Source organism: Penicillium roqueforti (assembly GCF_015533775.1).
Source record: "Penicillium roqueforti strain LCP96 04111 chromosome Unknown scaffold_04, whole genome shotgun sequence".
In the NCBI taxonomy this organism is placed as follows: domain Eukaryota; kingdom Fungi; phylum Ascomycota; class Eurotiomycetes; order Eurotiales; family Aspergillaceae; genus Penicillium; species Penicillium roqueforti.
In genome coordinates, this window is record NW_024067568.1 from 559,955 (window position 1) to 576,690 (window position 16,736).

Here is a 16,736-nt window from a genome sequence, read left to right on the forward strand (position 1 = left end):
TAACTATAGATAGGTAGAGACAGGGGATTAGGAAGACTTTGGCTATAATCCATGGATGCGATGTGGGTTGCTTACTGGGTGGATAGGATATTTCCGGAAGGGCCTGTGGGATGTCCGAATGAGCACCATGTTCACTATAGCTCTTACTTCATGGAGAGTGAGACACTGGTCGGCATGATTTGCTGGAACGTGTGCAATATTTTCCATAATCGCATGTGGCATAGGGAAGTTTTCGTCACCGCCTTCGAGGAGATCCATTATGCACCAGTATGCCCCAAAGTGGTCCCCGGAAAGCGGGGGGTCGTTCATCTTTCTTTTCGCCCTGCTTGATATTCAGCATATAGACTCAAATTCCTGAAAATAATCACTGTTTACTATCTCTCGCAGTGTAAGAGAACCAAGGCCAATAAGAGAAGTGCATGGCGGCCGTCCCTTCCGGCGAGCCCAATGCTGGCAGTACATATAGAACTGTAATTCCCGGGCATGGGTAAGTCACTTCTGCGGCCCCGCCAGTGACATGAGTTCGTCATAATAATCCCTTGCCAATCTGAGAGGGTCTTGTACATTTGGACATTCTGTGAGGACATCTCTCAGAATTGAATCAAAGTCTGGGCGGTTATTCAGCTTTGGAAGGCAGCCTCCTTCCTTTGGATATATTTGGAGGACTCGCTCCGGGTAAGGCCGAAAAAAACATGGGTGAAATTGCAGATTACCGGCATCTGTTATCCCCACTTGAGATGCTTAGATTCCGATACCTTGAAGATCTCTAGGGGAGAGAAAGATGAATTCACAGTCGTTGACTCGTCTATAGAGGATTTGTATGATATCGTGCCGCCTGGTTAGGGTTTGTGCATTCATCCCTACGGGGAAATGGTGAGATCATGAGAGTGGAAAGACAGAGGATGAGAAATCATCAACGTGAGATGGAGTGATGTATACACAAGGCGGTCAATGCTGGGGTGTATTCTGCCACGGCACTTTGGAGTCACTCTCTACCAACAGCGACCATAGGGAGGCAGAAGGATAAAACCCACAACGAGACCTCAAGAATATGGGGCGATGATATGAAGTGGTATGACGGATAGAAGGTAGTATAGAGGCTATTCATAAGAAGGCCACCTAGGCAATATTCTTACCAAAATAGTTGCTGAAACTACATATCCTCATCCAGTGAATATATTTTGCTCTCGGGCCTTCATTGACACATAGTAATCCTTCTGTAACAGTGGGGAGCAAGAAATTGGAGCCGGAAATAGTACACATGTAGTAATGATCACCGAATTCCATGACTAAAATCGACAGGATGCTTCACCATGCACCTAACTAGTATGTTGTACGTGACCCCTAAAACCTTGTGCCTTATGATTTTGTGGGTTGACAGGTGGATGTACCTGATATGTCTCAAGTATACAGGACCTGGTCATCTTGGGATATGAATGTCAGTTGATGTAAACATGATGCCACAGTTATCCCGATCCATTTCCCGATTTTTACTCCGTATGTGAATTAGGAATGACCCCTTTTCAGAAGGACTTCCCTACACAGACTGAGAGGTGAACATAAGCTTAAATCCTCCAGTCACTCGCCATGTGTATATGTACTGGGAATCGGGGCAATCACATTATACAGACTTACAACCAACCAGGTTGGAAGGCTGACAAATGAAGCAAATGCACCCCCGCAGTAGAAGTCAATAAGAACTCGGTGTTTTGCTAGTTTGCCTAAAAAAAGTCTACTGTCATCTAAGACCTGAAACAATTTCTTCACCATGAGACCCGTTACAGTTGGAATTGTGTCGATCGGAGACATGGGCCTCGGCATGGCCAGGCTCCTAAAAGCCCACGATTACCGAGTTGTCACGGTCGCAGAAGGAAGAAGGTACGAACACCGGAGGCGAAAACCAAAGCCGAGAAACTAACGGCCGCTGTTCGGCCAGTGAACACACACTGGCACGGATCCATTCAGCCGGCATCGAGATCCTCCCCTCGGACCAAGCGCTAGTAATCCAAGCCGACTACGTATTGTCAATCGTACCTCCGCGGAATGCAGTGGCGACGGCGGGACGAATCGCAGCTGCGTGCGCACTGCCGTCGACGGGCAGTCTCCGGGAGGCGGTGGAGGACGTAGAGAACCCGCCGAAACGGTCCAAGCTATACTACCTCGAGCTCAACGCAGTCCCCGCCCGACTGGCGTCGGAGATGGCGGCGCAATTCGACGAGCCAACCACAACGGACGGGGGCCGAGGGTGCCACTTCCTCGATGGCGGAATCATTGGTGCGCCGCCGTCCCAAAGCACGCAAGACGGGAGCTGGAAGAAACCTAGCGTGGTGCTGTCTGGATTGGTGGATCTGGCCCCTGGGTTTGCGACACTAGCCGGGGTGTTGAATATAAGGCTTGTCTCATCTCGGATTGGCGCCGCATCCACGCTCAAACTATCCTTCGCGGCGCTGACCAAAGGTCTGACCGCGTTGTCTATCCTGTCCTTCTCCACTGCGCAGAGGGAGTCGATGTTGCCGGAGTTGCTGGCGCTGCTGGAGGAATACTCCCCACGCACTGCGGCGCTCGCCACGAATGGGGTGATTGGCATGAGTCCCAAGGCATACCGGTGGGAGGATGAAATGCGTGGGATCGGGGAGATGTTTGATGCGGAAGGCGGATGGAATGGAGTCGGAGCCGATGTTTATGGAGGTTTTGCTGAGATCTATCGGACCATTGCGGAATATACCGTATTAGGCGAGGAAAGAGTGGAGCACCGAGTGCGAGGTATAACGATTGAGGACGCCGCCCAGATCATAGCTCAGAGGAAAGGTGCTTGAGTTGTGGGAGTCAGCAACATATGTCATAGGGACGATCGAATGTTTCTAGACGACGCGGGAGGGGATTTCGGGCCCGGTTGCCAAGGTGTTGATTACCAGTCCGCGTCATCTGTGATGCGCTGAATTGAAAAGTGGACGAATGATGTTGAATATAGAATACACTTACGCACTCTGATACGATTACATACTCCCACACTGCATGTACCTGGAGACTCCATATATTCTACTCCGTACTTCGCCTCAGGTACTGGTTCCGAGGCAAGTGGAGATATCAGTCTTGTTTTTCTCCAGAAGAGCTTGATATTTCGAATCCGGAGAAGCTGGATATATATATAGATTTATATCTGATATCGTATAACTATCCCTTCTATACCCCGTAACTAACCACTGATCGATCTATACTCCGTACATCCAAAGCGGTGAATGTCCCCACGAACCACAACTCGCGATCACGACATTTCTCCATTCTATCAGATCATCGACTAGCATCGTTTTTCCTGGTCTTTCTCTTTGCCCCCCCCCTTTTTTTAAACCAACGGCCTTTTATTCCTCTTCTCATTCGCTCAGGTGGAACTCCCGCGGCATGCGACGATGAAGTGACCTTTCTTTTTCGAGATCGTGTGGCCGAGAGCTCAACCTTCCCGGTCTTTTTTCCTCTGGTCTCTGCTTTCTTTTTCTTTTTTGGGGCCTTTTCGTCGATATTTAATTGGCAATTCCTTTTTAGGGTGATTCTGATTTGCTTCAAAAAATATCCCGGATCTGGGGTGTCTCTAAACATCAGAAAGCCCCTCTTCTTCTTCTCCCATAACCCTAAAGGTCCAAGGGGGCTGAACTTCCTTTTTATTTCTTTTCCCTCTTCAACCATGCCGGGGGAACAACCACCTCTACCAGGCCCGGGTCCCGTCTTCGACAAACTTGAGAACTTCAATTTTTTGATGTCGCGTCACGATCCAGCAGCCAAGACCCGACAGTACTCATTTGACGCTGATACTGGGCTGGTCCCGTTTGGCAACGCGAATATGGATTATGACCAGACCGAAGGCATGGGCGGTCTATCTGTCAGTTCTTATGAGAGTATAGAAGACGATCGCAGCTCTCTCGATCTCCGAGGCTATCCCTATCATGGTACGTGTCAAGCTTTTGAGACTTTTGTTGCCCAACGTTGCATTTGTTACGCCATCGCGCCTCTGCGTCTGAGCTTTAGTTTGGGGCTTGAAATTCCAAGTCTGAAAATTGAAGTTGGATGTCTTTTTTCTTTGATGATTTTGTCCCTGTTGGTTTTTTTTTAAAGAAAGAAAAAAAAGTCCTGGATAACCAGGTTGAAACCTCTTCTTCCCCTACACAATCATGTTCACCAATTTCATTTCGAGGGCTTAAAAAAGAAAAAAAAGAAAAAAGGCTGCAGAGCCCAGGATGTGAGCTGTGACATGCATCTTCCATCTCCAATGGTGGAAGGAGATCACCGTCGGTGGTCCTTAAATGCACGAGCACGCAATCCCGCAATGAAATGACAACGGCCAGTTGCCAGCTTACGCTGAACTGCACATCCCCTTGAGACCCTTCTTGAGCTTATATCCTTCCGGAATATGATTTACACTTCCCGATCCATGGGGCTCACTCCCTCGGGGTTATATCGACTTCGATCGCTTACTCCATCCATAGGCCCTGCCGGCGAGAAGTCCATCAACTATACTCTTCCAGAGCACATGATGCCCTACTCAGCCCATTCCATTTACCCACCAGTCCCATACGCGCCCGACGAGCTCGGCCACGCACAGGGGGCCCTCACGCCGTCCGATGTGTCCTCGTCCATCTCCCCGCCCAACGGCCAGATGGGAAACACCAAGTACAGCACCACCATCTCCGGCGATCGCATCGCCGCCGCCCTCGATCAAGAGGAGGGCGTGCGCGGTGCCGCAGAGGAAGATCGCCGTCGTCGAAATACCGCCGCCAGCGCTCGCTTCCGTCAGAAGAAGAAGCAGCGCGAGCAGATCCTCGAACGCACCGTGCGTGAAACCACCGAGAAGAACGCTTCCCTCGAGGCTCGCGTCGCACAGCTCGAGATGGAGAACCGTTGGTTGAAGAACCTCCTCACGGAGAAGCACGACGCCGGTTCTTCTCGTCTGCCTGCTCCGGCTAAGGATAGCTCGACCCTCGAGCTAAAAGGTCCTGGCGCCAATACCAGACAAAAACATATTCAGCCCAAAAAGAAGGGCGTCGGCACCGAGGAGTGATGATCCAAAATGGAAGAATGTGCTTTTTTGTTGTTTGTTTGCGTTGTTGTTCGCCGTTCTTTGTATCATCTCCTCAGCCTACTCCGTACGGTCTCCTCTACAAGGCGTCCGTACCAAATCAGCATTCTGTCTTGTTTTGTTTTTTTTTTTCGTCTACTTGCTTTGCTATGGTGTCTACACTCATCTACCCCTTCATTCTGGCAGGGTAGATGAGCGCAGACAAAATGACGACGTCACGACCCTTCTCTTCTTCTCGTTTGCCCGGATCTCCCGACCGTGGCTTCTTCGACTTCTAGGGATGGTCTTTGTTTTTGCACTTCAGATCTGGCAACTTTCGTTTGATATTTGAATCCGCTATCCTCTCTCTACGCTCGCCTTCCTGCCATCGGGCTTTATCTTTACAACTCCTGCCCAGGCTCTATACCTTCTATACATCCTCTCAACCCTTCCTATCCTCTTTCCATCAGATCGTGTGCTGCGAAGGCATGTTTCATTTTTCTCTCTTTCCCCGGGGTTTACGGGAAAGGAGATGAGTTGGCGGTGTTGTGGTCCAGACTCGGGGAAGTCAATTCTAGTTTTTGCTTTATATGGTACTGGTTTTTTTATATTTGATATCTTTTCTCTTTTGATTGCTCTGGGACTTGCTTTTTTTCCTGTTTCTTTGGTTTCCTCCGTCCTTGCTAGCTATCTGTGGACTGGAATACAATCTAAATCCCCCCGGGGTTTATCTTTTGCTATACGAATTATCTCTACTCCGGAGTCCGTACTCCGTAACAACTGTTCTTCTATCGGATTCTGCACATACGTAATCGCAAAGACGCAAAAGCAATGGCGGGTGACGTGCTCCAGCTGGCGTGCTATATCAGAGCGATTGCCTCACGGAGATCCAATGCCATTGGAGAATCGGATGTGCTGTGTCAGTTTTCCGGGGTAAGGGTCTCCCCACAGCCTACAGGGCTGCACTATTCAGGCGAACTGCACGAACAGCCACACAGACAGCACTTTTTTAAATTAGCCTAGCCGTACGGAGTATACGGAGGTATACTGGATGGAGTAATATAAATTCCTGCAAACAATCCATTAGAACACCCTTGATTACCCTGGACTATCCTAATCCTCAAAAACACAAAAAAAAGAACCAAAACAAGCCAACATAAGATGGTATTACATCGATTAAGTAGAAACAGGGAATTGAAATAAGGAAAAAGGAACAAAACAAAGAAAAAAAAAGACTAGACAATTCCCAATCGCACTTGGATCTCAGAGTGACATCTCCAAACTCCGTGGAGAAGGGAAAGGGGAAATTAGACCCACGTCCGATCAAAAGCTTGGAGAGGTGGACTTCCCCCCGAAGCACGATTCATAGCCGTTAGATCACGACATTTCATGTGAAAAAAAAAGAGAAAAGGCGTCAAAACGTCCCAAAGCTGCATGACGTGATTGATGTGCGTCTGCTTCGAGAATAGCACGGAATCAATAAAACAAAAACATATATGAAAGATCAAAAGCACAAGGGATGGGGGATGGGAATTGATTTTTGACAAAAGGAACGTGGAGATGAGGACCGACCGGACAGACGAATAAATCATCGTGTCCATGCATCTGCCCTAGAAATTTCAGCCGTCAGATTCGTGATGGAAACAAGGTAACAGTCTTTCTCTCGCCCATCTCTTATGCGGCAATAGACTCGCGGTCCTCTTCGCGGCCGCGCTCCTCGCCCTCAATGGTGCTCACACCATCATCGGCGTCTTCGTAGCTGGGGTGCTGGTCGGCTGGAAGCCAAGAGTCGCGATCCCCGGCCAAGGGCTGGTCCTGTGCAGACAAATCGACGCCCTCGCGGTTCTTGCTGAGGTTGGAGCGGTGGCGCTGGGAGAGGGTGCGGGAGCGCTGCGAGAGACTAGACTTGACCACGGCCTTGGAGGAGACCCAGTTGGTGAGGGCATCCTCGCAGTCCTGGATGATGGCCTTGGAGGCATCGTAGCCGTCGTAGGCGTTGCGGGTCTCGCCAGGAGTGACGGGGGTGTCGTCGATCAGGTCGAGGAGGTGCTTGCCGTAACCAGCGACGATGGCCACCTTCTCGCAGTGCTCGCGGAGCGCATCAAACTGGTACTGGAACGCGGCCTTGACCTTCTCGCGGGTGATGTTGGACAGCTGGGCCTCGGCGACTAGGGACTCGGCTTCGGCGCGGACGAGCTCCTGCTCCAGGACGACGATGCGGGGCGAGTTGGGGTCCTTGTACTTCAGCTTGGCGATCTCATCGGTGATCTTCTGCTTGCCTGGAGATCGAATTTAGTTAAAGCTGAGGAGTTGTTCAACACTGCTGGGAGAGTCTTACGGTCTCGGCTGGGCTGTACGGAAGCTTCGATGTTGCGGATGCTCTTAATGGTGACACGGTACTGGTCGTAGCGGTCAACGAACATATCCTCTAGCTCACCGATCTCGTAGATCAGCACGCCGAGCTTGTCCGTCACATCCGACACATCCTCATCGCATGCTTCACCCCAAATGGAGAGTTGTTGCTATGGCGACCGAGTCAGTTTCCAATTCGTTATAACGCGGATCGCGAACTCAGGGTCATCAACATACAGCGACTTCCATGCGCTCCCGGGCGACGAGCTCCATGCTGCGCATGGCGTTCTTCTCCATCTTGACGAGCTGCGACAGCTTCTTGGCGAGCTCGGGTCCGAAGGCACCGGCGGCATTCTTACGGAAAGCATGACCTGATTGTAGATGTTAGTTTAGTTCAGTTTTCGCAGCGATATCTCCTCTCTCTCTTGCGACTGGTGGTCTCCAATTCGGCTGTCGTTTCTCGGAGGCGGGGGAAAGTCGATAGCGGCCCGATCTTGGGCAGCCCTCCAACGCGACGAACACCCTCGGAGATTTCCATCGAAGCCAATCGCAACAATATCTCAATCGCACTCACCGATTCCGCCTTTCCCTAGCCATCTCCCGGTCTTGGTTGTGGACACTGGTGGTAGTGGGCTCTCAATCTGCGAGGCGGTCGGGATGCGCGACTGGCGCATGGAATAGGTGCGATGCATCATATGGCTCGGAGAGGAAAGTGAAGTATGGGAAGATGGTTGTAGAGAGGTAGAGATGTAAGATTCTTGTTCCTGTAGAAAAAGAAATAAGAAAAAAGAAAGACTTTCCCGTTGCGCAGTAGTGACGTGAGCTTAAAGAGGGGAATTCTTTTTTTTTCTTGTACGTACTTGAGCTGGATGTGACGAGAAATATAAACTGCAAACGGACAGGGGAGGTATAGTCCTTTTCAATGAAAACTGGAGAAAGGTGAAGTTCTCCTGGAAGCTCTCGGGATGTGACGTCGACTATTTCTGCCCAAGGGGAATGGACTGATCGGGGACGCTTTGGGGGCTCGGGATTGGCCAGACGAGCGCGAAAACTCGACGACGCTAGGACAATAAAGAGCATTCACTGCATAAAATCAGCCTCTGCCAACTCCTTCCAGCTATTAATCGGCCGATCGCATCGCGTTGCAAATTTTTCCATTTTTTTCAAGTCTTCACGATCACCCGACGTCATTGACTTCCACCCTGATGTCATGGAGTTATGAAAAGGTTGCATTATATACGCTGATACTGCTATATGCTACAATCCGACAGTAGCTACAAGTGCCTGGATTCCCTTTTCACGGCTTTGAGATCGAGGAACTGAAACTGCATACTGTATAGAGCTATACCATTGGTGCCCCAGTTCCACTCGCTGATCGCGGAGATCGTGGAACGCCTGTTCGTGGGGAAAACCCATGTGGTCTCGGATTTTAATTCCACCCGGGGCACGGTTGTACCTTGCAAGAGTAACTGATGATAATGACAGAGGTTTGATTCATAGAGCTATGGAAGTTGAGAACTCATGAGACATCGGTTAGAAATGGCTTTTGGCTTGAAGGGACGCAGTCACTAATCGGCCAAGGCGTTCATTCAAGCAGCTTTGCCCGGTCATCTCCTGATGGTGAAGGTTTCTCGGTTCTTGACTTTTCTGAGGAAAATTGTTTCATCGTAGTGTCCCTGCGAGAGATAGAATCTGAGTACTACGGGATGAAACGTAGGTGGTCTGGAAAGTCTCTTGAGTTGCGTAAGAAGGAAAAGGAAACTATCCAAGTGCTGGGAGAGCGGAGAGGTCATGTGATCTCGAGCAGCCCGTAACTATAAATATTAGTACATTGGTAAGTCGTGAGGATAGTGTATATCATACCAAGTGGTCGACAAAATGAGCCCTCATTTCCAGCTTCAAAAAGCTGCACTCGAGCTAGTGACAGCACATCCCATATCAAGAAACGAACGATAGTACGGAAATTTCCGATTATACGTTCATGTTGTCGACTTATCAAGTAAAGGGAGACCGTACCGAATTGTCTTATAGGTACAATCCATGGATATGACCCATGGGTTCATCTCGAGCATTTGAACGCTTGACTTATGCGTGCAGAATAACGCAGACACACGCTGAAGCGCTGCCGGAGCCATGGCGTATTTGCTTCTCGATGAATGCAAGATCAGCACTATGATAAACGACCACGCGATATCACTGATCGGCCAAGGGATTCGGCCTTTGGACACCGGTCTCATCTCCAACTAATTGGAGACCGAGTTTCCTTCTTTTTTCTGCGTCATAACCTGGGACCACTTCCTTAGAGATTTGGTGAGTGATCGCGGATATCAAAAACCCGAAGAGAAGCATATCTGCACTCTCGAAGATGTTAAGATCCGTGGCCAACAAGCAAATACTCGAAACAGTTCAGATTATATAACCAGCGGCATTTGTATTAGCTCTGTGGCGAGAGAGTGTAGGTTAGGAGAGGTATTTGAGGCGCATGGTTGTGGGACTAAGACGAAGACTATCAGTGAGTGTGTTTTCAAGCTAGTCGTATCTGATCGTCATATTCTCACCTTGAATGTCATTAAATAGATGGAGAAGATATGGTATAGAGAGGTAGAGGTTGTGTGGAGACGTGGTAGAAGAGAAAGAAGAGTGAGGGGCAAGGAAGAGCATTTTATATTGGTTAGGTGAACACGCTTCTCATGTATTGGATCACTTCCAGCTCTATCGCAAACCGAGAAGTCAAGCTACCCTTCGTTTGCTTAAATATAATATATATGCATCCTGATTCATCGGTATCGAGAAAGACATAAGCTGGATAACAAGACTTAGATGCTAACGAAACAAGAAGGGATCAACAGAAGATAGTTGCTATGATGATATAATTATTATGAAGCTCCCTAAATAGCTTCATGGAGAGACAAAGGCCTAAAAGCCACAAAGGGTCACAGTTTGTCAACCTGCGGGCAGGAAGACAGGAAAAGCCCCAATGCATCAGTAGGCATTTCTAACCTTCGTGAACTACCCGTCGAAGAGGCTATTACCGTTGGGCGTTGGTCCTCCCAAGACGACCAGACCATATAGAATGCAGTGATATTCTGCTATAGTAACTCTTATTATGAAAAAAATGAGATTGACAATCTTATGGAACAAGCTAAAAAAAAGGTATAGACACTTTAGTCATCATATTTCACAAGTTTCTTGGATTCAGGCGCCACTCGAATGAGCTTTTTGTTGATGAATTCTCCAATTCCCAATTCAGACAACTCCCTGCCAAAGCCGGAGTTCTTGACACCTCCAAATGGTAACTCGGGAACTGTCACAAAGAATGAATTGATGAAAACCATGCCCGCCTCAATCTTATTTGCCACGGCGCGAGCATGTTCGTGATTCTCGCTAATAACAGACGAACCAAGGCCGAACTTAGTTGCGTTGGCCAGTTCGATGGCAGCATCATCTGTATCTACCGAGAACACCATGGAGACTGGACCGAATAATTCCTCATAAAAAATGGGGTTCTCCGGAGTGACGTCTGTGATCATCGTAGACTCGATATAGAAGCCCGGCCGGTCAATACGATTACCCCCAAAGAGTACCGTGGCTCCATGGCTTTTGGCTTTATCTATCTCATCCAAAAGCACCTTCATAGCACTTTCCGAGGACAGCGGAGAGACAGCAGTGTGAGGATCCATAGGGTCACCGGCCACCCGAGAGCTGAACCGATGTCTCATGCCTTCGATAAAGCGCTCTGTACGCTCCTTGCCAACCACGATAAAGCGCTTGGGCGCGGAGCAGACTTGGCCAAGACACCAGATACGTCCAGCGCAGGCCTCCGCGATTGCGAAATCTAAATCCGCATCCTCGAGCACGATAAACGGGTCCGACCCGCCTAACTCAAGGATGACCTTTTTCAGGTTTCGTCCAGCACATTCGGCGACGATCGAACCCGCGCGCTCGCTGCCGGTAAGTGTTACACCACGCACGCGGAAGTCGTCGATGATCGTTTCAATCTGTGATCTGGTGCAAAAGAGATTCGTCCACGCGCCCTCAGGCGCACCGGCATCCTCGAAGAGCTGAGAAAATGCGAGCGCGCATTGCGGCACGCGTGCCGCATGTTTCAGCAACACCACGTTTCCAGCCATCAATTGGGGCCCCGCAACACGTGCCAATTGATAATATGGGAAGTTCCATGGCTCGATGGCGAGAATGATGCCGAACGGTTCGCAAATGACTTCAGAACTAGCTCCGTGCTCGTGAATCGTGGTACCTTTCAAGAACTCCTCGGCGTTCGTTGCATAATATGTCAAGATATCGACCGAGAGTGAGACCTCGGCTAAGGCTTGGGTGTATAATTTACCCATCTCCTTGGTGATGAGTGTGGCCATGTGCTCTGATCGGTCACTCATGAGCCGCGCAACACGGTGAAGAACCTCCGACCTTTCAGCGATAGTACGCCGTCGCCAATCGTCGGTGAAGCATTCTTGTGCTCTATCCAGTGCATTGGACACCTCCTGGTCGGTAGTATCCTTATACGATTGGAACAGTTCACCGGTTGCCGGGTTGATGGATTTGTAATGGGCTGGCTTGGACATTGTCGAATACTGATGAAACGTTCAATGTTGAGGACAGTATAAGATGATAAAATGAGTTTCTCGACAGTTCTTCCTCCGGATATTTATACCGCAACACAGCTGTCACTCGATATAGTTATGACCGGATTAGGGCCATCCCGCGAGTGGATAGAGTTTCATCATTAAAACGTCAGCCATTCATATAACGTCATTGACTACGATAACAGAGCTTAGCTCATGAGAAGTAAACATCGCCCGGACAGAATTCGGCGTTCTATCGGATTGTTTTACAGTTTGCACTAATGTGTGGTTTTAAGCTAGTCGTATTAGATCATCATGATTTCAAGACATGGCATAAAGATCTAGAAGTTGTGTAGAGACGTGGTAGAAGAGTTAGGAGCAAACAAAGCATTTTATACTGGTCAGGCGAACTCATGGTCTTTACCAGAGCCAGCCAGGAGGGATACCAAATGCCATGATAATAGTGATGGAAGAAAGCTGGTCTTTTAACACTTTGCAGCAGGGACGTAATCTATATTAATAGTTCCGGTGGTAGTATTGCTTACTCACATTGTCTCCAAATTACATATGTATGTCTTCATACACGATTTCTGTACGTAGATTGAAGGTAAATGGTGGAGACGAATACCTGTAATTGGGCAAATCGAAAGATGCTGCCATAAGGATGGCGCCGATGATACAGCCGAAGTTGGTTATGAAAGCCACCTTACGTCGGCTCTAGAGATCACCAAGGTAGATAGATATATGAATGCGGAACAAAGTGAAGCAATTAAATCATAAGCCTCGTGTGTGTTTAACGTGAGGGTCTTTTCTTATGGACCCAAAATCCAGAGGTTCTAATGCGGTAAAAATGGACGGTGAGATGTGGCAGAATGACCCAGCCGGCAGAACACATATGCACTAGGCCCAATCTAGCTAGATGATCGTGATCCACGTGACTGACTTTCTATCTCACACCCAAACAAAGCAAATAGGCAAGCCAATAAGCCAATAAGAGAGCGGCTTTGTGTAGCCTTAGAACTTAGAACCAGTCGCTTCGCTCTGCAACGACTATCTGGAGGCCTTAGACCACCGAGATCACTAGTATGATTGGCTTAGGGGCAGGGCTATCCGTAAGTGCGTTGTGGCGTGGTTTTGCTTTTGCCAGGTCGATCCAACTACTATCGAGCTTCCCTCTCCAGGACGTAGCTACATTACAACATTTAAGGTTAAAGCAATATATTCCTTCCAATAACCGAGAATGACGAGGTGGCAAGTCTAAATATCAACCAACTTCCGGTAGCGGACATATGTTGCCGTGCGGGAATCTCCGAGTCCTGAGCTCAATCCGAGGTGGCGTGACGGGTCTTTCGCTTCTTATTCGTGCCGGCCTTGCCTTTAGTAGTTGAGCCACCTCTTTTGCCTTTACTTTGCGAAATAGGGGCTTCTTTCTCTCCGTCCTTGTTAGCTGGCTCGCCATCCCGCGAGGTTTCGCCCGTCTGAGCTTCCTGACGTAGTCGACTAAATGCCTTTTCCATGCGGCTGGGTCCACCTGTACGAACGCGAGGCGCAAATGCACCCGCGCCCTGAGGACCTTGCATGAAATGCGTGATATTAGACTGTGTTCCTTCCTGTTCTCGCCGGTTCATGTCGCGAATAACCGGCACCAGGACTTCATCCGTACGCTCTTGGCTCCAGCCAATTGTCGTCATGAGGAAGGTTCGTAACGCATTCAAATCAGGAACACCCCATTGGAACTGGGAAGGGTCGTCGTCAACCGCGGGTTCCAGGTATGCCTCGTCAACTTTAGCATCAGGGAATGAAGGAGGTAAGAATATCTTGGATGCCTTCTTTCGAAATTTCTTCCGGAAGGCAAGGTGGGCGTCTTCTGCATTATTCGTACCCATTTGCAATTCGGTCCACCATTCGCGGAACTCTTCGAGACTGGAAAACTCGGTGAGTATCTCTAGGGCTGTGACAGGACCAATCCCGGGAATGCCCTCTGTGTAGTCACTGCCCAAGAGATGGGCGAAGCTAATAAGCTTCCGTCGATGGAGGGCGTACTCTTTCTCCAAGTCAGACGTCAAGTAGCACTCAACGAATTTACTTTGATTGAACATGTTTTTGTAGACTCGCGTTCCCCCGAAAAGGAAGATATCACTGTCATCCGTGACAATCCCGTCCACAAGGCCTAGCGAGACTAATTTGGCGCACTGCGCTTCAGCTTCCATAGGCGCGGTAATATAGGGCAATCCGAAGAGCGTCAAGAGCTGTTGACACTCATTGATCATAATAGTAGTCACCTCGTCTGCATCGCGACGCTCATTCCTCTGCTGAGACCGTAGTTGCTTCAATTCTTGCTCGTAGTCAAAGGCCTCCTGGCTAGGAGCAGCAGAATTAAGAGTATTGGCAAATCGAACGTGCTCCTCACCCTCAGCCGCAAGCTGCTTGAACAGCTCTTCATCTTCCGGGTCACTATAGTCGGCTTGGTCCTGCACAAAGTCTTCAACCTCTTCGAAGAACTGAGGCTGGGGCTGGGCCTTTTGATGGGATACAACAGTGATCTCGGGGCCTTGGGTGGGCAGCTGAGGGACAACATCTTCGAATTCTGGTGAGGGAGATTTTTCGCTGCGTGAGGACAGCTCTTCAACCGCGGGAACTTGATCCTGGATTTGTGTTTCAGGGCGTCCAAGTGCCGTTTCATCGAGATTTCTATTGACCTGCGCTGGAGCTGGTTCGCTCAATGGCTTCTCATGGAGATTTGTAGGAAGCTCATTGTAAATCTTTTCAATGTCCTCCATCTGGAAGATCTGTTTGGAATTCTCCTTCTCCTCTTCCGCCTCCTCCTCCTCCCTCTTCTCTAGATCAACGACTTCTGTAGTAGCGGAAATTTCGTCAACATCGATTATGTCCGGCGAGCGACGATTGGAGAGGAACATATGATCTGGCACCGCAGATCGCTCATCATCCTTTTCAGGATCTTCAATGGGATCAACGATGAATCCCACATCTGAGCGTTCGCCAACAAACCAAGGAGGAAGTGGGTCAGGTTGTTTTGGTTTCTCTGTAGGTCCCTTTAGGAAGCCCCCCGCATTTTCACCAACCTCGCCAGCTTTATCATTATCTTTCGTGACTTTAGTGAGTTTGATAGATTCAAAAGGGAGAGGACCACCGAATCGAGTTGGCGCATGTGAGGCTTTTTTCGAGACCTTTGTTCTTGCTATGGCTGCAGCAAAGTCCATTCCATCATCGCTCTCGGAATCAAGATCTGGCACCGTCTCATAGGGTGGAGCTGATTCTACCGGTCGATTGATGGGCATATCAGGCATATCTTCGTCGTCGACTTTATCTGGTTGTAATGAAAGGGCAATAGCCCGTTCAAGGTCATCGTCATCGCCATCGCCATTAAAGAATTCATCAGTGTCGTTGTTCTGCTGCTGTGCGGCAATATTTCCCTCAGCTTCAACAAAAAGCGAGTCATCTTCAACCTCTTGTACACGGCGGTCGTTCACCGACTGTTGCTGTGCAGCATGACGCGATTCTTGTATAGCCCTTCTCATGTCTAAAACCTCATTCGTTTGAAGTTGGAGCGACCGGTCCAATACACCCTCTTGGAGGAAAGGAAGTTTGGGAAGTCGATTCAGACCTTCGATTGGAACATCCTCGAACTCATCTTCGTCCGATACCTCATCCTCATCGGACAGTATCTCAGGTCGATCTAGATCGATGGGCTTCTCTTCGTGACCTTCCCTGTTTCCCACAACACCTAGTACCCAGCCACCTTCATGTTCGCTATCCTTGACAAGCACATATTCCCTGCCACGTTCTCCCGCAACGCGCTTCCCAGAGTTATAGAATGCTTCGTCTCCGTTCATGCCGTTTATATTCATTAATCGTTGCGTAAGGTCATTACGTTCTGCGACACGCTCGATTTGAAACCTCGAGAATGCCATGCGGTCGGGAAACATGGTATCTAGCTGCTCTTTTGAATAACCCATTCGAAGTCGGCTTCTTAGCCTCGCTGCATTCAAGATGTTGTAGCGATCAGTGGCGGGCAGACTAAGGAAAAACAAGCTGTCGAAGTCGATTTTGGAAAAATCGTAAAGGTTGATATCTTGACCCTGGTGGAAATGTCTAGCATACTCCTCCAGTTCTTCCTGGGACATAATGCGTGGATCATTTGGCGCTCCCATATCTTGAAGAGAGACGTCTAGGTTAGGTAGGTGGTACGCATCCTTCTTCTTGAACCTGCGATTTTGTTGCTTTTCCGTTTCTGTCATAAAAGCCTCCTCTGCGTAGACCGGAGCATCTGGCACTTCTTCTTCCTCTTGGATATGGGTCTTATTGCGTCGACGAGCGTTCTCCTCCTCCGCACTGCGTTGCATTTGTACGGCAAGCAACTTTCCCGCGGTCCTCGCAGCATCTTCCCTGTGACCCTCGCGTTTCTTCTTTCGGCCAGCGATTGTCTGCCTTTTCATGACCGGGGCCCCGCCATCGAAGACGAAGACAGGCCGGATCCCGAAATACAGCAACTTACATATGCGACGAAAGAATCCGACGATGTGAGAATTTCGTAGCGCATTGCCTTCTTTGTCTCGTACCGCCTTCAGAAATTGATAGATCCAGATCGACGCGTCGACAGCTAGTCGTTTTTTGTTCAGTGTTTCGAGTTTGATAGGGCGAGCGCAGGGCTGCACGACCGTCCAGAGGCCGGTGACACCCATGGCTAGTCAAAGGGGTATTGAATCATGGGTGTGTATTGGGGAGGTCTGGCACTT

At 49.2% G+C, this 16,736-nt stretch overlaps 7 protein-coding genes across 7 annotated transcripts; 3 read left to right on the forward strand and 4 right to left on the reverse strand.

The window, feature by feature from the left end:
* Nucleotides 1-1,768: 1,768 nt before the first annotated feature.
* LCP9604111_3044 (DUF1932 domain-containing protein) lies at nt 1,769-2,816 on the forward strand (the record flags this gene model as incomplete). The annotated part of the gene is made up of 2 exons (XM_039070589.1): nt 1,769-1,878; nt 1,937-2,816. 2 exons carry the CDS (start codon nt 1,769-1,771, stop codon nt 2,814-2,816), a joined length of 990 nt encoding a protein of 329 aa, XP_038930999.1.
* An 863-nt stretch (nt 2,817-3,679) lies between these two features.
* On the forward strand, nt 3,680-4,046 carry LCP9604111_3045 (uncharacterized protein; the record flags this gene model as incomplete). The annotated part of the gene is made up of 2 exons (XM_039070590.1): nt 3,680-3,941; nt 4,021-4,046. The coding sequence occupies 2 exons, from the start codon at nt 3,680-3,682 to the stop codon at nt 4,044-4,046; spliced, it is 288 nt and encodes a 95-aa protein (XP_038931000.1).
* Nucleotides 4,047-4,423: 377 nt separating this feature from the next.
* LCP9604111_3046 (bZIP transcription factor) lies at nt 4,424-5,050 on the forward strand (the record flags this gene model as incomplete). Its single annotated transcript, XM_039070591.1, has 1 exon — nt 4,424-5,050. The coding sequence occupies one exon, from the start codon at nt 4,424-4,426 to the stop codon at nt 5,048-5,050; it is 627 nt and encodes a 208-aa protein (XP_038931001.1).
* A 1,671-nt stretch (nt 5,051-6,721) lies between these two features.
* Nucleotides 6,722-8,091, reverse strand: LCP9604111_3047 (Eisosome component PIL1/LSP1 family protein; the record flags this gene model as incomplete). The annotated part of the gene is made up of 4 exons (XM_039070592.1): nt 6,722-7,326; nt 7,386-7,569; nt 7,637-7,770; nt 7,974-8,091. 4 exons carry the CDS (start codon nt 8,089-8,091, stop codon nt 6,722-6,724), a joined length of 1,041 nt encoding a protein of 346 aa, XP_038931002.1.
* Nucleotides 8,092-9,006: 915 nt separating this feature from the next.
* LCP9604111_3048 (uncharacterized protein) lies at nt 9,007-9,289 on the reverse strand (the record flags this gene model as incomplete). The annotated part of the gene is made up of 2 exons (XM_039070593.1): nt 9,007-9,213; nt 9,263-9,289. 2 exons carry the CDS (start codon nt 9,287-9,289, stop codon nt 9,007-9,009), a joined length of 234 nt encoding a protein of 77 aa, XP_038931003.1.
* Nucleotides 9,290-10,563: 1,274 nt separating this feature from the next.
* On the reverse strand, nt 10,564-11,979 carry LCP9604111_3049 (NAD-dependent succinate-semialdehyde dehydrogenase; the record flags this gene model as incomplete). Its single annotated transcript, XM_039070594.1, has 1 exon — nt 10,564-11,979. One exon carries the CDS (start codon nt 11,977-11,979, stop codon nt 10,564-10,566), a length of 1,416 nt encoding a protein of 471 aa, XP_038931004.1.
* A 1,322-nt stretch (nt 11,980-13,301) lies between these two features.
* On the reverse strand, nt 13,302-16,682 carry LCP9604111_3050 (ssDNA endodeoxyribonuclease RAD2; the record flags this gene model as incomplete). Its single annotated transcript, XM_039070596.1, has 1 exon — nt 13,302-16,682. One exon carries the CDS (start codon nt 16,680-16,682, stop codon nt 13,302-13,304), a length of 3,381 nt encoding a protein of 1,126 aa, XP_038931005.1.
* Nucleotides 16,683-16,736: the final 54 nt, after the last annotated feature.